This window comes from Conger conger, chromosome 11 (assembly GCF_963514075.1).
Source record: "Conger conger chromosome 11, fConCon1.1, whole genome shotgun sequence".
Lineage (NCBI taxonomy): Eukaryota > Metazoa > Chordata > Actinopteri > Anguilliformes > Congridae > Conger > Conger conger.
The window spans coordinates 4,274,267-4,301,985 of record NC_083770.1 but is presented as its reverse complement, the minus strand read 5'-3'; the positions used below and the strand labels follow the sequence as shown (position 1 = coordinate 4,301,985).

The 27,719-nt window shown below is 43.5% G+C and overlaps 1 protein-coding gene across 3 annotated transcripts; it reads left to right on the top strand.

Annotated features, from left to right (window-relative positions):
* Positions 1-220: 220 nt before the first annotated feature.
* On the top strand, positions 221-26,988 carry LOC133141035 (uncharacterized). 3 transcript variants are annotated; one of them, XM_061261398.1, is made up of 10 exons: positions 221-476; positions 1,142-1,264; positions 6,373-6,468; positions 7,924-8,010; positions 9,058-9,132; positions 23,222-23,320; positions 24,488-24,571; positions 25,019-25,111; positions 25,655-25,805; positions 26,635-26,724. In XM_061261398.1, exons 1-9 carry the CDS (start codon positions 281-283, stop codon positions 25,711-25,713), a joined length of 912 nt encoding a protein of 303 aa, XP_061117382.1. In that variant the 5' UTR covers positions 221-280; the 3' UTR covers positions 25,714-25,805; positions 26,635-26,724. The 3 variants fall into 3 exon arrangements, with proteins under 3 accessions (XP_061117382.1, XP_061117380.1, XP_061117379.1); XM_061261396.1 differs by having other exon boundaries at positions 25,637-25,805; XM_061261395.1 differs by lacking the exon at positions 25,655-25,805 and having other exon boundaries at positions 26,635-26,988.
* The last annotated feature ends 731 nt before the right edge of the window (positions 26,989-27,719 follow it).

Here is a 27,719-nt window from a genome sequence, read left to right as displayed (position 1 = left end):
TTTGCTGAAAAATAACTAAAATTAACAGGACGTATTAGCTTACATGTACAAAGGAGCAATAAAAGGAGTAGGATTTGCGACACTATTAAAAATTAAATGCAAATGAAAAAGTTACTTGTGTTTTTCAGAACGGCTGGTGGTGACTGGTGCAGACGTGCCCGTATTTGCATATTTGGGTGAAGATGTGATTCTGAACTGCTCAGTGGACACCCATGTTCCTCTCGGAGAGTTAGAAGTCGAGTGGATAAAGACAAATGAAGAAATCCAGGTGCTGCTGTTTATGGAGGGGCGGTACAGAGCGGAGTCACAGCCTGAGAGATTCAGAGGGCGTGCTGAGTTCTTCAGTGAGGAGATTCCCAAAGGCAACTTCTCTCTGAAACTGAGGGATGTTAAAACTGAAGACAGAGGGGAATTCATGTGCAGAGTCCATACAGACAGAAAATCAGTCAATGCAACGGCTTGGCTACAAAAACAGGGTAAGCATGAAGTAGCATGGTCACATACTGTTCGCAATCATCCTAAAATAAATGGTTTGGTGTCTTACACACAAATTTAAATTCACCCGAAAACGGTAAAGCACAGAGCATATCGTGTTTTAATAGTGAAATACGGATGTTTTCAAAATGATATATTTATACTTTGAAAATGCTTTGCATTTTATCATCCAATATATTTTGTAATTAATGTCTAACATTACAGTCTAACAGACCATTCAGGGTACCTAGAATATAAAATCAAAAAGAATGGTGAATAAGATCAAATCTTCAAGTTATAAAAGCATATGCTTCTGCCTGAAATATTTTCTAATGTCACTGTTGTGTTTTTAATTCCTTCATGAGGTTTAAGGGCTCTTCAGCATGCATGGTGGCTTTCTTAACTTAAAGTTGGTCATTCATTTTTCAGTTTCGGTGGATTTGGCGACACCTGTGGTGACTGGTGGTCACAACAGGTCGTATTCACACTCCAAATACCAGAGTTCCATTCTAGACAAAGCACATTGAGTGCTTCTCTTTCTAAGAGGATAATTCAGTGGTAGCATATTTATTACTGATTAACAATGATGAATTATGCTTAATAACTTCATTATTTCTTAACAGTGTCCAACTGCTGGGCCCCAGATTTAGTGAAATCTCTGTTGCAGGTTTTCCCTCCTCACATGTGTGCGTCCTGGGTTTCACCGTGGCTGCTGCAGTGTTAGCAGTTGTAAGCAGCATTCCTGCTGTTTGCTGCATAAAAAAAGCACAAAAAGAAAAACGAAAGGAAGGTAGGTGTTTATAGTGCACGTTTTCTCCTGTTCCAATTCACTATTATTTAACACTGCTTCACACCAGGGTTCAAAGTCCTACTGTAAATGTAAATGTGTGTGAACTGCTATGTATTAGCCCCATAATTGAATTATTGACCCCTTATAGCCCAGTGAGGCCACTGCTCAAGAACTTTTAGCTGTTCCTTCTTCAAGGCTAAAAAACAGATGTGACCGTGCCTTCGCAGTTCTAGCCCCCACTCTGTTATTTTTATTTCTCTTGATACATTCCTTCTTGCTATATAATTATTATTATCATTTTATGTGTGTATGTTTGTGTATGTTTTCTGATGATGTGAAACACTTTGTAAACTGTATGTTTTGAAAAGTGCTATATAGTCCCCTCAAAAAGTATTGGAACAGCGATGCCAATTACTTCGCTTTTGCAATACACTGAATACATTTAGGGTTGAGATAAAAAGATGAACACGAGACAAGAGTTCAGAATTTCAGCTTTTATTTCCTGGTATTTACACCTAGATGTGTTTGACTACTTAGAACATAGCACCATTGATGTCAGACCACCCAATTTTTAGGTGAGCAAAGGTATTGGAATATAGTGTGTTTAGCAAATGAAAGTAAATGAAAGTAAATAACCGTTAATATTTGGTAGCATATCCCTTGCTTGCAATAACTGTATCAACCCTGCGACCCATTGACATCACCAAACTGTTGCCTTCTTCTTTTGTTATGCTTTTCCAGGTTTTTACTGCAGCCTTTTTCAGTTGTTGTTTGTTTCAGTGGGGTTTTTCCCTTCATTCTCCAAATGCATGCTCAATTTGGTTAAGGTCTGGTGATTGACTTGGCCTGTCTAAAACCTTCCACTTTTTCCACAATTAGTTTGGACACATTTCTCAAATAAGACAAAATTGTGGTCCTCAGAATGAATCCTGCTGCTACCAGCATGAGTTACATCATCTATAAAGATTAGTGAGCCCACTCCAGAAGCATTACATTACATTACATTACATTATTGGCATTTGGCAGACGCTCTTATCCAGAGCGATGTACAACAAAGTGCATACCCATAACCAGGGCTAAGTGCGCAGAAAGACCCTAGAGGGAAGTACAATTTCAATTGCTACCCGTACAACAAAGATAAGGACTAGGGCCTATTTTTTTTTTTTTTTTAAACAACAAATGAACAAACAACAAAGCAAAAGTGACCACACTTAACTATCCAAATACTGCTTACCTAGCCAACTAAAAATACCAAAACACAAAGTAAATCACAAAGACAACAATTAAGGTTCACAGGGAGGTAGGGTGGGATGGGGAGAGGTGCTGCTTGAAGCGGTGCGTCTTCAGCTTGCGCTTGAAGGTGGGGAGAGATTATACAGTTCTGACCTCAACGGGGAGTTAATTCCACCACCGTGGAGCCAGAACAGACAGTAGTCCTGAGCGTGAGGTGGAGGTTCGGAGAGGGGGAGGTGCCAAGCGGCCTGTGGAGGCTGAACGAAGGGGTCTGGCAGGGGTGTAGGGTCTGATGATTTTTTGTAGGTAAGCTGGGGAAGACCCCTTAACTGCTTGGAAGGCTAGCACCAATGTTTTGAATTTGATGCGAGCCATGACAGGCAGCCAGTGGAAGGAAGTAAGCAGGGGGGTGACGTGTGAGTATTTGGGAAGGTTGAAGACCAGACAAGCTGCTGCATTCTGGATAAGTTGGAGGGGTCTGATGGCGGATGCTGGGAGGCCAGCCAAGAGGGAATTGCAGTAGTCCAGGCGGGACAGAACCATCGCTTGGACCAGGAGCTGGGTTGAGTAGGGGGTGAGAAAGGGGCGGATTCTCCGTATGTTGTATAGGAAGAATCTGCATGACCGGGTCACCGCCGCAATGTTCTCGAAAAGGGACAGTTTGCTGTCCATCACCACGCCGAGGTTCCTTGCACTGGGTGATGGTGTGAGTGTGGTATCCCCAAGGGAAATGGAGAGATCCAGGTGGGGAGAGGTATTAGCAGGAATGAATATCATTTCAGTCTTGCCTGGGTTAAGCTTTAGATAGTGGTTATCCATCCAGCTCTGGATGTCACTCAGGCAAGCAGAGATACGGGCAGAAACCTGTGTATCAGATGGTGGGAATGAGATGAAGAGTTGGGTATCATCCGCATAGCAGTGGTAGGATAGCCCATGTGCAGTGATCACAGGGCTAAGGGAACGAGTGTAAAGAGAAAAAAGAAGCGGGCCTAGGACTGAGCCCTGGGGAACTCCTGTGGCAAGGGGCCGAGGTGTCGATACCGTACCAGCCCAGGCAACCTGGAAGGAGCGACCAAAGAGGTAGGACTCAATCCAGTCCAGGGTTGTGCCACAGATGCCCGTTGCTGACAGGGCGGACAGGAGGACGGAGTGATCCACAGTGTTGAAGGCAGCAGAGAGATCTAGAAGAATGAGGACAGAGGAGAGGGAGGCTGCTTGTGCGGCATGGAGCGACTCGGAGAGGACGGAGAGGAGCGCGGAGCACGGTCTCTGTCGAGTGGCCTGATCTGAAGCCAGACTGATGGGGATCTAGCAGGTTTTTGTTAGAAAAGAAAGAAGAAAGTTGAGTAGAAGCAGCTCGTTCTATAGTTTTAGAAAGGAAAGGAAGAAGAGATACCGGGCGGTAGTTCAGGATGATGGAGGGATCCAGGGTAGGCTTTTTTAGCAATGGAGTGATGTGGGCCCTCTTGAAGGATGCTGGAAAACAGCCGGAACACAGGGAGGAGTTGACAAGGGAGGTGACAAATGGGAGAATGTCTGGTGTGATAGTCTGGAGAAGAGAAGAGGGGATAGGGTCAAGGGCACAGGTTGTAGGGCGGTGGGAGAGCAGGAGTTGAGAAACATCAGAGTCTGTAAGGGGGGAGAAAGTGGAAAAGGAAGGGATGGGCCTAGAGGGGGGGAAGGGCACAGTAAGGGGGGCGGTGGTTGTAAAGGATCTGTGGATGACTGTGACCTTCTCATCGAAAAACTCAGCAAAGTCATCAGCAGTGAAGGAGGAGTGAGGTGGAGGAGACGGCATGCTGAGGAGAGAGGAGAAAATAGAGAACAGTTTCCGGGGGTTCTGAATTTCTGAGTTCTGAATTTGTGTCTGATAGTATTTTGTTTTGGCGGCAGTGACAGCAGAAGAGAATGCCGCCAGGACAGACTGGTAAATTGTGAGGTCTGAAGGGTCTCTGGATTTTCCCCATTTCCTCTCGGCTGCGCGGAGGCTGCTCCTGGAGGTACGGAGGGTGTCAGATATCCAAGGACTGGGAGGGGATGTGCGAGGTGGCTTTGAGACAGGGGGACAGAGAGAGTCAAAGGCGGAGGAGAGAGATGAAAGGAGGGTGGCAGATGCAGAGTCAGTGGGGAGTTCAAAGAAGAATTTGAGAGGGGGGAGTGAGGCGGTGACAGTGCTGGCAAAGGAAGAGGGTGAGAGGGAGTGGAGGTTACGGCGGGCTGAGGAAGTGTGGGTGGGAGGAGGGGGAGGAGGATGGGGAGGAAGAGGGAGGGAGAATGAGATGAAGTGGTGATCAGATGTATGCAGAGGGGTAACCGTGAAATCGGAGCATGAGCAGTTCCTCACAAGGTCTAGGACATTGCCTGCCTTGTGGGTTGGAGGAGAGTGTTGCAGGGAGAGGCCGAAGGAGTGGATTAGCGGTAGGAAGGCAGCAGCCTGGGAGGCTTCAAGGTGGATGTTGAAGTCTCCAAGGAGAATCAATGGGGTGCCATCCTCAGGGAAGGAGCTGAGAAGGGTGTCTAGCTCATCAAGGAAGTTTCCCAGGGGCCCTGGAGGACGGTAGATAACTGCAATGAAAAGGTTAGTAGGGTAGGATACTGCAACAGAATGGAATTCAAAAGTGGATATGGACAGGTCAGAGAGGGGGAGAACAGAGAATTTCCATGAGGGGGAAATTAAAAGACCAGTACCACCGCCACGGCCGGAAGGCCGGGGAGTGTGCGAGAAGGAGAAGGAGGATGAGAGGGCAGCGGGAGTGGCGGTGTTGTCAGGTGTGATCCAGGTCTCTGTGAGGGCAAGGAATTGTAGGGACTGGAGGGAGGCATATGCAGGGATGAAGTCAGCCTTCTGAGTGGTAGACTGGCAGTTCCATAGTCCCCCTGTGACAGCAAAGTCCTCACAGGGGGTCAGCGGGGGGTAGCTGAGGTTCTAGGGGTTCCGACGCTGTGGAGGCCCACGCCGCGGGGGGGGGGGGGGGGGGACATTCAAGAAGCAGCCATTCAAGCCCAAGCCATGACACAAGCCTCCACAGTGCTTCACATATGAGCTTGTATATTTTGGATCATGCGCAGATCCCTTCTTTCTCCTCACTCTGCCCTTTCCAGAGGGCGTGCTGAGTTCTTCAGTGAGGAGATTCCCCTTTCCATTGGGAGTGGTTAATCTTGGTCTCATCAGTCCGTAAAACCTTTTTCCAAACTTTTGTGGCTCATAGCTGTTCATTTTTTTTCTAATTTTAGTCTTGCCTTCTGATTGTTACTACAGAGATTGTTTGTGTACACATTGTTTTTGTCTCTGACTGATGTTTTCGGGGTTTTCTCCACAGCTCTCACAATGTTTCTGTCATCAACTGCTGTTGTTTTCCTTGGTTGACCTTTGTTTCAGGACATTTGTTGCTCACGCTATCCCCAATGCTTGTGCAATGGCTCTGATCGATTTCCCTTCTTTTCAAAACTTCAAATGGCTTGCTTTTCTCCCAAAGACAGCTCTCTGGTCTTCATGTTGTGGTTGACAAATGCATTTCACAAGCAAACCCCAAGGCGCAAACCAACTATTTATTGTTTAATGAATCGGTCTAACAGGACACATCTGGACAACAAGAAACCCAGTCACCATTCCAATACTTAATTACCTAAATATTGGGTGGTCTTATACAATAGGTGATATTTCTTGTCAAATCTTGATAAAAATACCAGGACATAAAAGCTGAAAGTCGGATCTGTCATGTCATGAACATGTCTGTCATGAACATCTTTTGACCTCAAACTCAATTGTTTTCAGTGTATTGCAAAAACAAAGGAATTGACTTTGCTGTACCAATACTTTTACAGGGGATTGTATATACATTTGACTTACTTTACTGCTTTTCTTTGTTCCTTAGTTAAAAGCAAGGGGGTTGTGTTGCTATATCACCTTCAAGTTTCCATTCCATGCATCTTGTTAACCATCGCCTTTGCCATATGGGGTAAAATTGAAAGTAAGTCTGTCTCCTTTACTTTTTCCATGTCCAGTTCCATTCTTAAATGTGAATATGGTATTAGCTATTTACAGTCTTGTTCATGGTGCCTGCAATCCCTTCTGCGTATTTGGGAGAGTGTAGACACAGAGTGTAGAGTTCTCCTCTGAAACACGTGGTCTTGCCTGCCAATCAAGCAGTGGGGGCTACAGGAGGGTTCGATATTGTTTGGATTTCATCAATTCTGATTCTGATTGCGATTCTGCTCATCAAATCTGGTTCTTATTGAATCCTGGTTCTGATGCATTGCCTACTTTTGAAGAAGAAATGAAACCAAAATGTTTCAAAAGCAAAAGAAAAATGATGGTGTTTCCCTTTGAGGATTAACTGCAGGAGGGGTGATGCTGCTCTGTTAGCTCACTGAGTGAAACATATAATTAAAATATAATATAACATACATTCAGTGAGTACTTTATTAGGTATTTATTAGGTATTTTACTTATTCGTAAATATTTTAATTAACAAGCTGGTCTACCTAATAAAGTGCTCACTGAATGTATAATATAATGGTTGGATATATGCTGTTTTGTGCATTGTATGGTACTTATGTGCAAGGCACTAGGGTGAGCTGATCTGGGCTGTTACTGAGACTGTGTGTGCACCATCAAAAAAGGTGAAAAGCTGAAGTCTACACAATGCTGTAAATGTTTCGAGATACTGGAGGTACTTCCTTATATGAAATTCATTTACAGCATTGATACAACCTTTTGGCTGTATCTATATTCCTGCTTTCTCGAATGAAGCTCACCCACACTTAAGAACATTTAGAATATCAGCCAGGTTGTAAAAAACGGTCAACATTCTGTGATAACGTACAAGGTAACCAGGGATGTGGATATTAGAACAGCAGGCCCTGGCAGACTTTTTTAATGCTAAATGCATTTCACTCATTTTTTGAATGCAACTGAAAATACATCTTCAAGATCCAATAAGACAATTCAAGACTCACATTTCCTAGATTCCTGGTTCTTGAAAATGTGTAACTGATTCCAACTCAGAACCGGTTCTTGATACCCAACCCTACCGAGAGCAATGAAACAGGGACCCCTAACTGATGCAATCGGCTATTTTGTGTACCGGCCTGGTCCCTGGGTGCTCCAGAACAGTGCTGTAACCCAATGAGCCACCCAGCAATCCTTACTTTATATTTAAAATTGTCTTTATTTCACAGAGAAGATACAGTGTGGGTGTGTCATGCCATCTTGGTGTGCTGGATATTTCCTTAAAATAATGGAACCAACTGCTTGAACCTATTGCAGATAGTTATAAGTTGGTTTTAATCATTTTAAAAAGATGATTAGTTTATTAGTCATTCTAAATTTATGATAAAATGAGGGGGAACAACAAATAGCAACACATCTGTCACTGCTTATATTTTATGTTTTTTTAAAATATTTTTATATTTTTGTTTTGCAGGCTCTGTTGGAGAGGCCTATGTTTGCAGTATTATACATTTTGTGAGGATCCTAGTGATATTTAAGGTGGCTCCATATGTACTTCCTGGTATGTTTTCATTTTATATTAATCCTTAATCTATACAAAGTAAACTTAACGTTGGCACCAGCATTTTCATAAAAAAATCACTTATAACAAGAAATATTTTTCATTAATATTTGTTTAAAATTGGTGAATTTAATCTAAATGCTTTATCAATTGCAATATCTTCATGTAACAAAATTATTTTTGTAAAAATGGGTGTGACAAAAAGAAAAATCCTAAAATCCGTACATTCAGTGCATTCTTGTTCAGCTCTGAGCAAGGTAATCATCTGACAGTTATTTTTGCCATTAATATATTTTCATGTCACTGCAGGTACTCCCTTTACTCACTTAGTTACACACACCAATCTCTTGTAAATCTCTTGTCTGGTTTCCTGGCCAGTATATTGCCCTGTGCCATCTCGACACTGCAACTGGTCACCTGGTCTTCAACGTGCCTGCATTCACACATGCTAAGCCACTCTTGTACACCCTTTGCTGGCACCCAGACACTGCCTGTCTTCAGTGCAGACCTCTCACCCTTGCTTACCTAGCTGTGAATGATCCTGCCCCAGTGACCACCCATTACTCCCTAAGTAGAGAGTATTCTTTGGTTAGAACTGTCTGCCAAATGAATAAATAATAAATTGTAGCGGCTGCTGGTGGGGAATTAGCTATTAAGAACATAATAGTCAAGTAGCAGTCACTCGTCTCATCCAAATTGACATCCAAATTATTTTTCCAATTATAAATCAAGCCATTACATGAATTAAATGTATATAGTATTTTCAATATAATGACACATTGTTTTGTTGATGCTAGCACTTAGAAATATTTCTTAGGCTGAGTTTCCCCTTAAATATTTTAGAACAAAACTATTAGTTAGTCAGGGTTTGGTGGCTGGCCATTTTTCTGTGGCTAAAACCTTCCTAGAGGCCGAATAAACTTTAGGAAGCTCTCTGGTGGTGTTAGGAGGGCTCTGTGTCAGACCCGGGATTTCTCCAACCAGGGAAATACAGCAACATCATGAGCATTGGATACTACTGTTAAAATGACTGGTTTCTTTCTACAGGTACACGTTATGAGAGATTAACAAACATGGCACTGCCTTTGGAGTCGTTTCTCATTATAATAGGGATAAATTCTGGTAAGTGACTGAATATTTGTTGCCTGTACCAGGTTGGTTTGCATCAGCATTATGGCAAATGGACTGCATTTATATAGCACTTTTAGTGCTTTACAATTGATGCCTCTCATGCACACACACACACACACACACACACACACACACACTCAGTTGCACACACACACACACACACACACACACACTCAGTTGCACACACACACACACATACACACTCAGTTGCACACATACACACACACACACACACACACACACACTCAGTTGCACACACATACACACACACACACACTCAGTTGCACACACACACACACACACACACACACACACTCAGTTGCACACATACACACACACACACACTCAGTTGCACACACACACACACACACACTCAGTTGCACACATACACACACATACACTCAGTTGCACACACACACACACACACACACACACACACTCAGTTGCACACACACACACACACACTCAGTTGCACACATATACACACACACACACTCAGTTGCACACATTGTCGGGGAAAATTCCCCTTGATTTAGGAGAGACTTCTTGCAAGCAACCTTTCCTGTTTAAAAGAACCCAGTTCTTTCACAGCAAGGAGAGTTTCAATAATACAAGCTTTATTAACCCTATAACAAAGCACGGAGAATGCCTCACACCAATGTGAGAAAACACTCTGGATTTTAGCAGACAGGGTCTCAGTATTTTTCCCACGTGTTGTACTCCTAGGCCCACATCTGCTCCTTAAGTCATATAACATTTGTGTTGCAATTAGCCCACTGCTACAGTATCTTCAAGGTTATATTTATCATCCGTGGTTCCTCCTTAGTCTAGGTAAGGAGGAACCGACCTCGGGTGCGATTCCTCCTCATTATTTTTTATCATAACAAGCACATGAGCGCACCCAACAATGGAAGCGTGTTCTGCTTTATCCCCTGCACATATGCCCATATGACGTAAGCTGTGGCAGAGCACTCACCCCTCCCTTACATTTTTGCTGGTTATCTGTCACAAGCACATTATTCTTTTAAGCAGTTTTCTAACTATATGCATTGTACATATCTGGATACATATATCCTAGGTTACATTGTACTACATTATATTTTTCTCCCACAATCCCTCCTTTTATCATATAAATGATAACATATTCAAAGAGAAAAATAAAAAAATAAAAAAATTAAAAACATTTGTCTGCTTTGCTCATCAAAGACAGCCTATGGCTCGTCACAGGCATCCCCCTCGTTTGTACAGCTTGCAATGACTGGCGTGTATCCAGGAAGTGCGCTCAGCTACTCGAACAGCCGTCGGAGTGGTGAGCAGGATCTGGAACGGTCCACGCCACCTAGGTTCGCACCACCTCTTCCTCTGGAAGTCCTTCACCACCACCCAGTCTCCTGGTTTCAGCTGATGGCCAGGTTCGTCACGTACGGCCGGTTGTGCTGCTTTCACCTGCTTTGAGACAAATCGCAGTGCCTTATTCAATTCCACACAATATCGAACCATTTGATCATCTACTAGGGCTAGGTCTGTCCCGGCAATTGGGGGCCCCACGGGGGTTCTCATGGGTCTCCCCGTGATGACCTCGTGGGGCGACAATCCTGTCGTCTTACTTACCGCTGACCTCATGGACAACATGACTATGGGCAGAGCTGTTATCCAATCCAGCCCTGTCTCCACCATTGTTTTTGTCAATTTGTTTTTGACTACTCCATTTGCTCTTTCCACTGCTCCTGCACTGGCCGGGTGATAAGCGCAGTGGAATCGCATGTCAATGGAGAAAAATTCGGTCAATGCTTTCATCAAATTGTTATAGAAATGTGAACCTCGATCTGAGGATATTCATTTCGGTATTCCCCACCTGGGAATGATTTCCCTAATAAGTGCTTTCGCCACCGTTGTTGCATCTGCATGTCTGCAAGGAAAAATTTCAATCCATTTTGAAAACATATCAATGATCACCAAACAATATTTTTGGCCTCTGCAAGGGGTTAGTTCAATGAAATCCATCATTAAGTACTCAAACGGCTCTTGTGCTGGTGGTTGAGCGCCTGGTTCTGTTTTTACTGCTACTCCGGCGTTGTGTGTTGCACACACGATGCATCTGGAACAAAAATTTTGTGAGTGACTTTTGAATGCACATGTGCTGAGGTCCCAATATTGTTCCATTTCTGCCACCATCCCTCCTTTTGACACATGGGTCTTTCCATGTGTCAATTTCAGGTAGTATGGAACCAAACATTGTGGTAGAAAAGGTTTACCTGAGGCTTTCCCCACCCACAGACCATCGACCTTTGACCCTTTGTTTTTCCATTTTGCCTTCTCTGTGGCGGTAGCCATTTCCTGACTCTCTTGTATTGTGAGCTGTGGGTCTTTTTGTTCATTCAACATTTGGAGGGTCGTTTTCACAGGGGCATGTGCTGCTGCCTTAGCAGCCGCATCAGCTGCTGCATTTCCTCTAGCCAAGGGGGTACTGTCCCCAGTGTGTGCAGTGCATTTGCAAACTGCCACAGATCTGGGCAGCATGATGGCGTCCAGAAGATTTCTGACCAGGGGTCCATTCTGAATGGGTTTTCCCGCACTGGTGAGAAATCCTCTGTGTTTCCAAATTGCACCGAAATCATGTACCACTCCAAATGCATATCTGCTGTCTGTGTAAATTGTTACAACTTTACCTTTTGCCAAATGACACGCTCGGGTAAGGGCGAACAATTCTGCAGCTTGGGCAGAAAGGTGACCCGGTAGCCGGGCGGACTCTTGTACCGCATGTTCGGTTACTATTGCATAGCCCACATGATTTTCACCGGTTGAGGGATCCTTTGAAGCGGATCCGTCTACGAAAAATTCAATATCCGTATTCGGCATGGGTTCTGTTTTTAGGTCTGGTCTGGGGGTGAGGACTTCCTCCAAAACAGCAACACAGTCATGTGCTTCTCCGTCTGCTTCTGTGGGAAGAAGAGTAGCGGGATTTAAAACAGTGCATCGTTTCACAACAACATTAGGTAGGGTTGTTAATACATGTTGGTAGTGGAGCATGCGCGAAGCTGAAAGGTGAGCGGTTTTTTGTTTCAGCAGTATTTCTGCCACAGCATGCGGAACCAGGACAGTGAGCTGTCGATAAGCCACTAAAGCACAGGTGGCTTCTACAGCCGCAGCAGCCGCTGCAACTGCTCGCATGCAGGCGGGAAGTCCCCGGATTACTGAGTCCAGTCTCGTCGAGTAATACCCGACAGGTCTTTGTTTACCTCCATGCTCCTGGAGCAGGACAGCGGACATATATCCGCCCTTCTCTTGTACCGTCAGAGTAAAGTCTTTGTCCATATTTGGTGTTCCTAATGTAGGGGCTATTTGTAATTGCCCTTTTAAATCTAAAAATGCAGCTTCTGCTGCCTCAGTCCATTCTAAGGGGTCATGTGACCCTAACCCTTTACCATGTATTATATCCTGCAAAGGTTGCGTTCTTTGCGCATAATCCATGATCCAGGATCTGCAGTATCCTGTCATGCCTAAAAAAGACATCATCTGAGTTTTAGTCTGTGGTTTGGGTACTTTGAGAATCGCTTCGATTCTCTCTAAGCCCAACGAACGGCCGTCTTTAGAAATGTCATGACCTAGATATCGCACTGTTTCTTGTATCAATTGTAATTTTGCCTTTTTCACTTTATTCCCAGTTTCTGCTAGGAATGTGAGAAGCGCAACAGTGTCTGCAGTGCAATCTTGTTCTGTTTCTGAACAGATCAATAAATCATCAACATATTGCACCAATGTGCTTCCTTGGGGAAAAGTGAATCCTTCCAAACTTCCAATCCTTCACTTAGTGCGGCAGAGTATACAGCAGGGCTTTCAACGTAGCCCTGTGGCATTCGAGTCCACGTATATTGTTTCCCTCGAAATGTAAATGCAAACCATGGTTGCGATTCCTGAGCTACAGGAATACTGAAAAATGCATTTGCTAGATCGATCACAGTAAACCAGCATGCTTCACCCGGGATCTGGGACATAATAGCAGCGGGGTTAGGCACCACAGGCGCTCTAGGAATTATAGCCGAATTTACTGCCCTCAAATCTTGTACAAATCGCCAAGTTCCATCAGGCTTTCGTACTGGCAGTATAGGCGTGTTACATGGGGAACCTGTACACGGCACAATAATTCCTTCTTTTAATAGTTCTTCAAACACTGGCGTAATACCCTCCTCGGCCTCTGGTCGAAGAGGATATTGACGTTTGCATGGCCTGTAAGATGACTTTGGGGAGACTTCCAGCGGTTTGGCACCTGCCAGTAATCCCGCTGATGCTGTATTTGTGGTCCAGAGTTTTTCTGGGACCTGTGCTAGGAGTGTTTCCTTTTCCGAGGCATTGAGAAAAATGGAGGTGCCCGTTGTAGGGCCTTTCCCTCCTTTTAACAATTGCGGAAAAACAGGTATGTATTCTCTTATTGAGACTCGACGTACCTGAAGGGAGGGTGAATATTGGCCCCACCCTTTGTTTTCCCAATCTTTGGTGTTCTGACACCGAGCCATCCAAGGGCCCAGGTCTTCCCATGCCCAATCAGAATTCTTTTCAATCGAAATATGTGGAACACTTCCTGGCACACAAAACAGCGATTTTTGCTCCTCTGTCAAATTTACAGAAAATGCGGTAGCTTGTGGCCCCATATAGAGATCTCCTATATACACTTTGCCATCTCCAAGCTTACCCAAGAACCCCCAATCTTCCTGCTCTGTTACCCTCATTGTTACATGCAATTTGTCTGACGACATTTCATCCCCTGGTGCTTTGCAATATCTCCTTCTCCTATGTATTGCTTCGTTCTTTAGACATGCAGCTGTTGGTGGCTCTGTGATCCCCCATGCATAAATCCATTTTTTATTTTTAATGGGCTTTGTCCCTTGTGTAACAACCATTTCTCCGTTTGTACCAATTATACAAATATTAAAAAGTCGAATTAAATCTCTTCCTAATAGGTTTACTGGACATGTTTCGGAAAATAAGAAAGAATGATGGGTAGCGGTGTTTTCACTAACGGTAGGCAGCGGCTCAGTGAAATTTTCATAAACAGTACTCCCCCCCCGCATTTACAGTATTTAAGCCTCTTCCAGACATTGCTGGCTGCGCCCCTTTCCATGCATTCTTACTTATTACTGACACCCCGGCCCCAGAATCGACCATAAAGGTCATGTCTTTCCCATTTACTTTTAATGTCCAATTAGGTAAATCTCCTGGTTTGCATTTTATCAACATTAATGTGGACTCACCCGTCTGCCGCATGCTCCAACCACCTTTCCCCTCGCACCTTCAATCTTGTTCGTCAAACTGATCAGGATGATTCACTGTGCCCCGGCCCTGTGGAGCGTGTTGCCATTCTTGCTCGCCTCTTTCGCCCAGTCTTTGGTCTCCTCCGCCCTGCCCTTTGTATTTCCTGGGACAGTCTCGTGCCCAATGTCCTTCTTCTCCGCAGACATAACAAGGGCCGTTTCTGTCGCTGCTTCTCCCAGCCCCTCTTCCTCTCCTACTTCCACGTCCTCTGCCTCTTCCTCTAGCTGGCTGCTGACTCTTCAGCTGTTTGAGTTGGAGGTCAGTTACTTGTACCATTTGCATCTGATGTTTTTTGTTGTTTTTTTCTTTTTTTTCTCTTTCATTATTTTCGGCATGATGTGCATGGCGTCTTAGGTCATCCAGGCGGGCATGCTGCCATCCCACAAGAGTCTGTTGTATCACTGCCCGTAGGCTGGGTCTCAGCCCGTTCATAAAGTGTTGACTGAGATACGACTCGTATGGTGTGTTTTGCACTCCCGGGAATGGTTGGGGCTTCGGCAATCCTCCATGCAGTTCCATAACACTCTGCAGCCTGTCTTCATATTCTTCCACTGTTTCTTCGGGTTTCTGCACGGTTCTGGCCAGTTTACCTGTATCCAGGTGAGTGGGAAAAACATGTGTGAGAGCTGCCCTCAAAGCCGCAGTCTGTAAGCCATATGGGGATCCTGCTGCTGGGTTATAGATGACGGTAGGGTCGAAGGCAGCCACTTGCCCTCCGGCGCCCGGTACTCCAGCTCTGTCTCTCACCTTTCCCCACCTGGTGCCCAAATGCATGCGCATGATGCCTTCCAGATCATTACTGCTTGGTTTAGCACACTGTATTATTTCCATCAATTTGTCATAGAAAGTTTCTCCCCCGGTATGACTTGGGTTCGGTAGTTCCGAGCAGATTGCCCTTAGTTCGTCCCTAGTATAGGGTCGGTACACCAATTGTACCTGCCCTGGTTGATGGGGGTCCGGACATTCTACCATCGGAAACTGTCCCATTGTCAGCTGGGGGCGGGGAGGATCATCAGGTTTAGGTCCATACCACCCTTCGGGATCACCCTGATATGGTTCTTTATTCCATTCTCCTTCTGGAATGTCTTTTAATCCATACTGGCGTTCCCGTGCCTCTGCGGTGTGTGAGGCACAGACAGGGGCTCTGTCTGCTGCAGTTCCTGTGGCAGGGAACTGACAGTTTGGTATTGCACACAGGTAGTTTTTCTGTGGCTGATACTGTAATCCCGATCTGGTGTGGCCCGTGGAGGGTTTGGTGTCTGGTTGGTCCCACAGGGTGATCCTGGGGCTGGTGGAGGGTGTCATCATTGGTGGCTGAGGGGTCCCTCTTCCAGGAGTCTGTAGGCGTGGTGGCGATGGCAGAGTCAGGGCTGGAGCAGGCGGTCTCGTCGGGGTGTTGGGGACCGGGGCTGGCAGGTGCGGTGGAGGTGCGTGAGGAGGTGGACGGGGCACCGGGCAGTCCAGGTCCGTGTCAACCTCGGAATGTTTTAACATGGTTAGTGAGGGATATAAACAGGGTGTGCTTTTCCCACTCGCCCCAGCTGGAAAATACGACGGAGGCTGAGTTTCCCCTTTTTTATCATTATTTCTTTGTTGTCTCGCCTGCCTTTCACGTGCCTCTCGTTCCCATAACTCAAATCCCCTTAATTCCTTTTTTTTACAAAAATGTATTTTCTTAGTACAACTTTCCATATTTTTTCTAACATCCTCTAACCTCTGTGTTGAAAATGTGCCATTTAAAGGAAACCCATGCTCTCGCCAAATTTTTAAACCTTCCACGGCTGATGGTCCGTGTTGGTTCCACATTGTTCTTAGGGGCCCTGTAAATTTATCACAGCCCACATTTAACTCCTTCCCGCAACTATTCCCCATTTTAACAATTACAGAAAGGTACCAACCTGAAATGAGTCTTTAAGGCCTTACGAGATCTCCGGTCCCGGACCGGTGCGTTCGTCAACGCATAGGCACGCCCTACACCCGGTGTAGTCTGCCCAAGTCTCGTTCTCGTTGCTGTGGGGTTGCCACTCAGTCTTTCTCCTTCCTCAATATTCGGATCTCGTATCGCTTTCTCCCCCCGAAGGCGGTCTTCGTTTTAGGGATCCGGATCTCGGGTCGCTCCCTCTTCCCGGAGGCGGTCTTCGTTTTTAGTCCCAGACTAGGAAGACTAAGCCCCTTCTGAAACAGACAGCAGTTAGAGATCCTGCCAATCCCTTTCCAGTCCCGGACTGGTGAGACTCAGCCCCTTCTGAGACAGAAACGAGTTAGAGATCCTGCCGACTACGCCAAGTTACTGTCGGGGAAAATTCCCCTTGATTTAGGAGAGACTTCTTGCAAGCAACCTTTCCTGTTTAAAAGAACCCAGTTCTTTCACAGCAAGGAGAGTTTCAATAATACAAGCTTTATTAACCCTATAACAAAGCACGGAGAATGCCTCACACCAATGTGAGAAAACACTCTGGATTTTAGCAGACAGGGTCTCAGTATTTTTCCCACGCGTTGTACTCCTAGGCCCACATCTGCTCCTTAAGTCATATAACATTTGTGTTGCAATTAGCCCACTGCTACAGTATCTTCAAGGTTATATTTATCATCCGTGGTTCCTCCTTAGTCTAGGTAAGGAGGAACCGACCTCGGGTGCGATTCCTCCTCATTATTTTTTATCATAACAAGCACATGAGCGCACCCAACAATGGAAGCGTGTTCTGCTTTATCCCCTGCACATATGCCCATATGACGTAAGCTGTGGCAGAGCACTCACCCCTCCCTTACATTTTTGCTGGTTATCTGTCACAAGCACATTATTCTTTTAAGCAGTTTTCTAACTATATGCATTGTACATATCTGGATACATATATCCTAGGTTACATTGTACTACATTATATTTTTCTCCCACAACATATACACACACACACACACTCAGTTGCACACATATACACACACACACACTCAGTTGCACACACACACACACACTCAGTTGCACACATACACACACACACTCAGTTGCACACACACACACACACACTCAGTTGCACACACACACACACACACACACTCAGTTGTACCAACAGTGATAAACTGCCATGCCAGGTACCAACCAACTCGTAGGGTGTAATGGGGGTTAGGTGTCTTGCTCAGGGACGCTTCGACACAGCCAGGGCAGGGAATCGAACCGGCAGACAAGCGCTCTTACCTCCTGAGCTAATGCCGCCCCGTGTGTCGCAATTTCAGGGAAGGACAGATGCGTTATGAATGCGCTGCATATATGAATGCATGTACACATAACAGAGATGCAAGAAATATTTCAGTTTAACTATTTAATATGCAAGTTGTGTTCAGTTAAGCAGTGTGGTGTCAGCAAGGAGCGGGAACACTGGCTCTACACCTATCAAATAGTGCAAGTTACTGCCATGCAAGGCCCCGACCAGCTCGTGAGGAGCATTTAGGGGTTAGGTGTCTTGCTCAGTGACACTTCGACACAGCCCGAGTGGGGGATCGAACCGGCAACCCTCCGACTGCCAGACGACTGCTCTTACTGCCTGAGCCATGTCGCCCCTTATGGTACTGGTAGATGTTCACAAAGAGGTCTGGCCCAAGACCAGACGGAAGGACCGGTGGACCGGTCTCCACCGCTTCGTAAGTTACCCTGCAGATGTCCCGAGGCAAGACCTGCCCAGAAACTCTTCTTTTTCAGGACATTTGTTGTACAAGCTATTCCCAATGTTTGTGCAATGGCTCTGATCGATTTCTTTTCAAATCTTCAAAATGGCTTGCTTTTCTCCCAAAGACAGCTCTCTGGTCATCACGTTGTTGTTGAAAAATGCAGTATTCACAGGCAAAACCCAAGGCTAAAACCAAATATGAACATCTATGAACAAACCCAATTCTCTTCAGTGTATTGCAAAAACAAAGGAATTGACATTGCTGTTCCAATACCTTTGGAGGGGACTGTATAGCACTTTTCAAAACAGTGTTTACCAAGTGCTTCACATCATGAGAAAACATACAAACATACGCAGATAAAATGATAATAATAATTATATAGCAAGAAGGAATGTATCAGGAGAAATAAAATAACAGAGTGGGGGCTAGAACTGCGAAGGCACGGTCACATCTGTTTTTTAGCCTTGAAGAAGGAACAGCTAAAAGTTCTTGAGCAGTGGCCTCACTGGGCTATAAGGGGTCAATAATTCAATTATGGAGCTAATACATAGCAGTTCACACACATTTACATTTACAGTAGGACTTTGAACCCTGGTGTGAAATAAAGTGTTAAATAATAGTGACACTATAAACACCTACCTTTCTTTCGTTTTTATTTTTGTGCTTTTTTTATGCAGCAAACAGCAGGAATGCTGCTTACAACTGCTAACACTGCAGCAGCCACGGTGAAACCCAGGACGCACACATGTAAGGAGGGAAAACCTACAACAGAGATTTCACTAAATCTGGGGCCCACACCCATATCTATCCCCATTCCCCCAGCAGTAGGACACTGTTAAAAAATAATGACGTTATTAAGCATTATAAATAAAAATGTATAGTTGAGAAAGAAACCGCTGGCGTGCTGAGCAACAGACATTGGACAGGTCGACCAAGGAAAACAACAGCAGAAACATTGTGAGAACTGTGAAGAAAAAGCCCAAAGCATCAGTCAGTGACGTCACAAACAATCTTCAAAGGGCAGGGATGAAGGTATCTCAATCAACCATTTGAAGAAGACTTAGAGAGCAGCAACATAGAGACTACACCACAAGATGCAAACCACTCATCAGTAGTAGCAATCGGAAGGTGAGATTACAATTTCAAAGAAGTACAGAGATGAGCCACAGAAGTTCTGGAACAAAGTTTTATGGACTGATGAGACCAAGTTTTACCTTTACCAAAGTGATGGAAAGGCAAGTACAGAAAAAGAAGGGATCTGCTCATGATCCAAAACATACAAGCTTATCTGTGAAGCACAGTGGAGGAATTGTCATGGCTTGGGCTTGCATGACAATTAATTCAGAAGTCTACAAAAACATTATCTGCCAACTTACAGAGAAATGCTTCCAAACTAATTGGGAGGAACTTCATCATGCAGCAAGACAATGACTGGACAAGTCAATCACCAGACCTTAACCCAATTGATGCATTTCACCTCCTGAAGAGGAGATTGAAGGGAAAAAACCCCCCCAAAAACAAACAAACTGAAAGAGGCTTGATGCAGTTATTGCACGCAAGGGACATGTTACCAAATATTAAGTGTTATTTACTTTGGTCTGATACCAAAATATCCAAAGTAGTTTAAAAAAACAGGAAATAAAAGCTGAAATTCAGAACTCTTGTCTCAAGCTCATCTTTTTATCTCAGCCCCAAGTGTATTCAATGTATGGCAAAAACAAAGGAATTGCCATTGCTGTTCCAATACTTCTGGAGGGGACTGTATGTGAGAATACTGTTTACATGTAGTTCTCATGTTTGAGCATGTCCAAATGCATGCAATGTTGATTGAATAAAAATCTGTACGGTGCTGCTTGTATTCGGAGAAAAAAAGAAGCTTAGGTAGTGCGTCCATTTTCATTTTTATTTCCGAAAAAGTATCAGTGAATATTGTAAATGTATGAATACTGGAAACTTTCAAACAAAAGTCATAACTGGATAAGGTGCTTGACTAGGACCTGGAAGGTTGGTGTTTCAAGTCCCAGTGTAGCCACAATAAAATCAGTATGGCTGTTGGGCCCTTGAGCAAGGCCCTTAACCCCACATTGTATCAGGGGGATTGACCCCTGCTTAGTTTCATCACCTGTAAGTCACTTTGGACAAATGTGTCAGATTAAAAAAAAAGGCAATGTAATGAAGAATTTAGGGCATATTACAAATGTGTTATGAATGTATTGTTACATGCATCATTTTATTCAATACATACAATTATCTACTATAAACCATGCACTTCAAAAAGGTGTGATTTCTTCACTATTTTCTTTTGTTACTGACCATTTAACTGGTAATAGTGCACAAGGTAGGAATTGTTTTAAAAATTTTTGCGTGTGTCTGAATAATTTAATTCTCTCTCAATTCTCTTCAAATCAAGTTGTTCTGCAGGAGTTTTTGACATACCCTGCCGCAGATGAAGGAACAATTCTATTAAATGGATTATTTTTTGGAAGTGTGCTACTGTGCAGTTTCTCAGCCGTTTGTTCTTCAGGTAAGACTGTCATTACAGTATGATAAAATACACACTACACATACACTGTGTGTGCAATCAGTGTTTGGCTGCAGATGTCCAGTGGCATATACTGCAGCATTCTGTAACAGTGCTTAACTCACCGTAAATAATGAAAGTTTATAAATGTTGTATGTGTAAAATCAAAAGCAACTTCAATGTTTCACTGCAATGCAAACATACAGTCATGCATAAATAGATATTACAGTAAGAATGTACATGTGGGCTCTATTTTCCAGCCGGAAAATATGTGTTGTCACACTGGAAAAGTGGAATTTTTACGGTCATTTAGTGAATCGGTATGGGGGGGTGCAGTGGGTAGCACTGCCGCCTCACAGCAAGGAGGTCCTGAGCACTGCCGCCTCACAGCAAGGAGGTCCTGAGCACTGCCGCCTCACAGCAAGGAGGTCCTGCGCCTCACAGCAAGGAGGTCCTCCGCCTCACAGCAAGGAGGTCCTGAGCACTGCTGCCTCACAGCAAGGAGGTCCTGGGCTTGAATCCCCGTCGGCCGTGGCCTCTCTGTGCGGAGTTTGCATGTTCTCCCCGTGTTTGTGTGGGTTTCCTCCGGGTACTCCGGTTTCTTCCCACAGTCCAAAGACATGCAGGTTAGGCTGATTGGAGAGTCTAAATTGTTCAGGATAAGAAGTTAAGATAATGGATGGATCAATATGTGCCGTAATAGGAAGAGAACCGCTGCCCGGGGGTAGATACTGGTCAGAGACAGTTGTACTTGGGCTCAGTGTGTTTGAGAGAGCCTTTACAAAACACAGATAATATAATTCCTATCTACAAGTACCTTTGTAGAAGTATACAACGGCGAAACGGACAACAATGATAATTTCTCCAGAAACAATGGACATTCTATCAACGTTTCTCTGAGTCAGAAACTATTATACATGTGAGACTATAGGGATTAATTAATGTTAATTAATTGTGTTGCACAGTGCACAGTGTTTATTGTCAAGTTTTTTTTCTTCAGTTTGCTTGTCAATGAGACGGGTGTGTGGGGGTTGGACCCAAAATGCACGACTCAGACAAACAGTCAAGTCCCGTCAGGGCTTTAATAAGGGATTGTCCAAAGCGTAGTCAAAAACAAGCAAAGTTCATACACAGTTAATCCAGCCAAAACCACAGTACAGTACTGAGGGAGAAGGCAGTCTCATAATCGGTACATGCTGCAATAAGTCCAGTCACCAGGAAAGCTGTCAGCGGGGCAGTAGTGCAGACGGACGATAAGCAGGCTCGGGGTCGAAGGGGGTGCAAGAGTCGAGACCGAAGTCCGCTCCGCGGGGCAAATGCACAAAGACAGCAGGCAAGAGGTCGTGGTACAGGCAGGCAGAAGTCAATTACTTGGGGAAAACAGGCTTGTATCGTAATAGGTAGACAATGGCTTGGAAAACCACTCAACCGAGCACTGATAAACAGGAGGCAACAATTTCACAAAGACATGACATGAACACTGAGCTTATATGCAGGTGTAGACAGGTGCAGACAATTAGTTTGAGAGCAGCATGTGAATGGAAATCTGGTGTGGAGGATTGACAAGTTAACAACATAATTTGTAATCGTTAGTAATAAACCTATCCTGACCTAGCCTTAGTAAATTAGTAAATGACATGCACGAGAAACATAAGGTAAACATGGTTAGAATGTTAGTATTACCCAATCCTGATCTAACATTAGCAGTTTAGTAAGTAGACACGGGAAAATGAAACAATTAGGGAAGCGTGAGAGACAGGAAGGGAGAGAGAGAAAGCATGAACGCATGTTTGCGGAAAGACACAAAAAAGTGTATGCTAATCAATGAACGAAACAACATAACATGAAACAAACATAAATCGTGACGTAAGAAGTTTGCAAAGCTGTGACATGAATAATCTATATAACGTGACATGACAAGACATGACTAGACGTGACATACGTGACAGACAATAAAATAACGAAGACAATAATTAAACATGAAACATGACGTGACAAGCATGAAATGTGACAGTCAGGACGTTAAATTAATACATTGACCGGTGGAGATGTAGTTTTTTTCTGATTATTAGTGGATTCCTGTTTTTCTAATTAATATGAATCTGTTTCTCATGTTGAGGCACCTGGGATCTTGGGGGCCACAAGCAAACTTTTCTGTGGGCCCCCCCTCTTTTCCCTGGGAGGGGATAGGGGGTGTTGGGATTGCAGATTGGGTCGGGGGATAGGGGGTGTTGGGATTGCAGATTGGGTCGGGGGATAGGAGGTGTTGGGATTGCAGATTGGGTCGGGGGATAGGGGGTGTTGGATGGGGGATTATTTGTTTATAAACTAAAAAGGGGGCCCTTTTGTAGGAGGCAGGTCAGAAGGTAAAGTGCTTATTTTGGCTGTCAATGACATATAATATAATATATATAATATATATAATAATATATCAATAACTACACACAACCAATTCACCCTCCTGGTGTTCTTGTACAGCATCTGATCTTTGTGACTTTAATTTGATCAGCAGAAGGGCAATACTGAGATGTGTGTCCACATGTGTTAGTAACCAAAAGTCTCAAACACTGTCCTTTTCTGTGCTTACAGGGTTCATGCATTCCTCGGGGTATGAGTACCAATCTATTTTATTGCAACTGGAAATTTTGTTTCTGCTTTTCACACTTTCTACATTCGGTTTTACAGCAGGTAAGTTTTCTTTTAGAATAAGTAATGCTAAACAATACCAAGCATGTACAGGTAGTGCACAGAAATGTCAGCACTTGGGTGAATGAGGGACAGCTCACACATACCGTGCAGAAGTCTTAGGCACCCTAGACTTTATTATATATATGTTTATTTATTTGAGTGTGTTTGTATAAAAGAACACATTTGACATTTCCAAATACTAATTTTCCCAAAGATTTAATTTTGATCAAGGCTGTCTGAGATCAGAAGCAAGGAGCCTACCAAAGTCTGCAGAAGAACTGTGGCAAGTTCTCCAACATGCTTGGAACAACCTCCCTGCTGATTGTCTTATAGAACTGCAGGACAGCGTTGGCTATCTCCGAAGTGATGCCGTTTTAACGCCGTGGGGTGGTCACAGAAAATATTGATTTGATTCAGTTTTTAAATATTCTGCCAAATTGCTAAAATTTAATGTAAATGTATAGTACGTTTATTTAGGACCTTTCATTGAATGATCTTTGAAAGAATCTTATCTGTACAGAATGTTATACAGGTGCCTAAGACTTGCACAGTACTGTAGATGCAGTTGACGGGCCGGCACTGTGTACCAAAACATCGTATAGCTGTACAATAATTCAAGCTCATTGGTTGAAAATTGATTCTAATTGCCACAGCCAATGGCATTTCAACGTCAGCACGTTCACAGAGAAGGGGTGGGATAAACAGTGTTGTGGTTTCAGCAGGTTTGTTGCTGTAATTCCTCTCTTGTCCAAAATTACCTATCATACCTTTAAGAACAAAGATAGCGAATATAAGCTGCCTTAAAACAAAAAAGTAAGGTTGCTGTGACTAGCATTCATCCAAAGCACTCTGTGTTTCAAAATAACTTGTGATATTGTATTTTAGGTTAGGGTTTGTATTGTTTTCAATACCATGTTCTCTTCAAAATAGATCAGCTAAATTCCATGGTTGTTTTTTGTAACAATTTAACATGAACAAGAAAATGGGAAATGGGATAGGTATTCTTGGTGTACTTAGTAATCCTTCATTGGTATCACTAGTAATCATTAAGGTGTATTACTATATTACTGATATTTTAAATACATGTATGTATTAAATCAAAGGGATTCACCAGGATCAGTTTATAATAAAACATCTTTATTGTGTTCCTTTCCTTTTGTTTGTCAGTGTTCCTGTTATGGATGATGATCCCGAGTGTGAGGCGAACACTGTCTTTTTGGCAGTCAGATCTGAACAGGAAAAAATATGGATGTAAGTATAACTTGCTTCATATATAAGGCATGTGGGCTCATACCTGTACAAGTCATTATGTTTGTGTGTTTATGTGTGTACATATGTGACCACTAGGGGTGCTACTAAATGGTCATTAAGTGGTTCACCCCACTTTAGCTGGGTAGGGGATCCCACGCAAGGTTACAGAGACCGTCATTTCAACCATAATACCTTATCTATTTATTTTACTTTTTGCAAATTGGTTCACATTGCCACAGCCAATGGCGTTTCAACGTCAGCGCGTTGACAGTGAAGGGGGAGGGATAAACAGTGTTGTGGTTTGAGCGTGTTTGTTGCTGCAATTCCTCTCTTGACCGTTAGGAAATTGGAAATTACCTATTGTACCTTTAAGGCCATAAAAATATAATAAATGTAATAAATATAACATTATATTTTTATGACGTAATGCCATCTCATTTCTTTCAGATTTCATTGAGAAAGTCATTGAAGTGCTTAAGGACATTCTTAGAAGTATATTCTACCTTCTATTTCTGCACATCCTTTTAGAAAAGGATAAACGTATGTATTCTTTGTTGTTGACATGAATATTAATTGAATGATTTGTGCTCCTCTTGGGTGGTGAAGCTTACTCTGCTCTGATGTGTTGAACATTACATAATTTATTCCTTTGCATAATACATAAGGCAGATGCATAATTATAATAATAATACAAATAATAATAAGACAGGAAGAAATACTGGGGAAATCAGTTCATATAAATTAATTTTTTATTTATTATTACACATTATTACATTTGCATTATCATGTGACATCGCCAGAGCCAATGGCAGAGAGTGTACACGAGCACAAGCACTTAATGTCATCAGCTGCTCCTTTTCGCAAAGCACATTGAAAAAATTATTCATCTGCATGTTTTCTATAATGTGTTGTGCATAGCTTAAGATTGGCTGAACATTACATCATTTTCTGAATGAAGGGTGGTATGTGTACAGGACTGGGAGGAGTGCTTATGCCATCAGAGCTAATGCAAAACAATCTACACAAACATGCACAGTCCTCTGAAGCACACAATATCACCCACAGCTTCTGTTCACACCACAGCCCATCAGCCAAGCTGCACAGACATGAGTCAGAGGAAGACCCTTCATGTGCAGCTTTAGTCAGCAGGGGTCACTAGAGAACCGGGATTGGATCCTGGCTGACTGAACCCTCCCTAACCCTCCCTGTAACCTGTGGAAGAACCTATACACTTGTAAGTCGCTTTGGATTAAAAGCGTCTGCCAAATGACAAAAATGTAAAGATTCAGTCCCACACCATGGGGCTCATCCATGCACTAGAACAGGGCCTTAACAGATACCAGACCATGGGGCTCATCCATGCACTAGAACAGGGCCTTAACAGATACCAGACCAGGGGCCCCATCCATGCACTAGAACAGGGCCTTAACAGATACCAAACCAGGGGCCCCATCCATGCAGTAGAACAGGGCCTTAACAGATACCAGACCAGGGGCCCCATCCATGCACTAGAACAGGGCCTTAACAGATACCAGACCAGGGGGCCCATCCATGCAGTAGAACAGGGCCTTAACAGATACCAGACCAGGGGGCCCATCCATGCAGTAGAACAGGGCCTTAACAGATACCAGACCAGGGGCCCCATCCATGCACTAGAACAGGGCCTTAACAGATACCAGACCAGAGGCCCCATCCATGGACTAGAACAGGGCCTTAACAGATACCAGACCATGGGGCCCATCCATTTTTTATGTAATTATTCAGACAGGGAGGACGCAGAGAGGGTAACAGACAGAGGGAGGGTGACAGCTGGGGATCCAGCCCTCACTAACTCAGGATGTATATTTTGCTGAAGACTAAGCACACTACTGGCATTATTACATTATTAATCATTACAGACTGCAGTTAATAAAATATTTGACATTAACAACCCACATGTGCAGCCCTGGGAGAAGTAAGTAAATTAGTGCTTTGATATCTTGTATGGTAACGCTTGCCAATGCTTTTGTCCATGATGAAATATTTTGTGCACAACGTGAATGAAGTGACATGTGTTACTGCAGAACAACGTGCACTGGTGTGTTTGGTGGCGTTCCTCTCCATCCTGAATGCAGTAGTGCGTTTTAATCACAGGATTAATCTACCTGGTACAGTATCATCATTACATCCATGCATTTTATCATCGGTTATGGTGCTTTAGTAGACCATGAACTGGTTGTCATTCAAAAAACAAATATATTTGTTTCAGGAGTAACTGTAAGAACAGAAAAAGAAGAATAAAAACATAAAAACTGGAAAATGACAAATAATTCAAAATTACATCTACATTTAATAAATACATGTCTGTAATGAACATTTTCATGCAAGTAAAAAATAATGTATTTTTTTCTCAAGCATTGCAGGTATTTTTAGCTTAATCTGACATACTTACTAAAACTGCCCTCATTGCTTTTCAGATATAGCTCATATCCTAGTGTACGTGTTTGGTTCTGCTGTCCTAAGTGTCCTTAATTCAGTTGCTCTAGCAACAGAAGTGTTTCTGAAAGCAGGTGAGTACAGTAAAAACATTTTCTCAATGAGAATATTGCACTTCCTAATTTATGTTGTATTTTGCACTATTACCACTTTTCCCAACCCAAAGACACTTTTCTATATATATATATATATATATATATATATATATATATATATATATATATAATTCACTCAGTGATCAATTTATTAGGTAGACCTTTACACCATCTTGTTAATGCAAATATTTAATTAGCCAATCATTTGGCAGCAAAAAAAGTATGCAGGCATAGTCAAGAGGTTCAGCTATTTTACAGACCGAATAACAGAATGGGGAAGAAATATGATCATATGGCATTGACTGTGGAATGATTGTTGGTGCCAGGCAGTGTGGTTTGAATATCTCAGAAACTGCTAATGTCCTGGAAGTATCACGTGAAAAACAAAAAACATCCAGTGAGCAGCAGTTCTGCAGTTAATGAGAGATGTGTAAGGCGGAAATTATTAATATCTGGCATTGTCACTCAGGGCTGGTCAGCTTGCTGGCTTCCTCTGGTATTGAGGAATATGTGGCTGTAAAGTAATTTAAGCCAGGAGCATGCATCATTAACCCCCACTATCTCCGCACCCATACGGG

Coding starts and splice junctions, on each gene's coding strand:
- LOC133141035 (XM_061261395.1), top strand. CDS start 281: ATGGAGGGGCGGTACAGAGCGGAGTCACAGCCTGAGAGATTCAGAGGG. Junction 8,011..9,057: donor GGCTCCATATGTACTTCCTG/GTATGTTTTCAT, acceptor TTCTTTCTACAG/GTACACGTTATGAGAGATTA. Junction 23,321..24,487: donor TACATTCGGTTTTACAGCAG/GTAAGTTTTCTT, acceptor TTTGTTTGTCAG/TGTTCCTGTTATGGATGATG.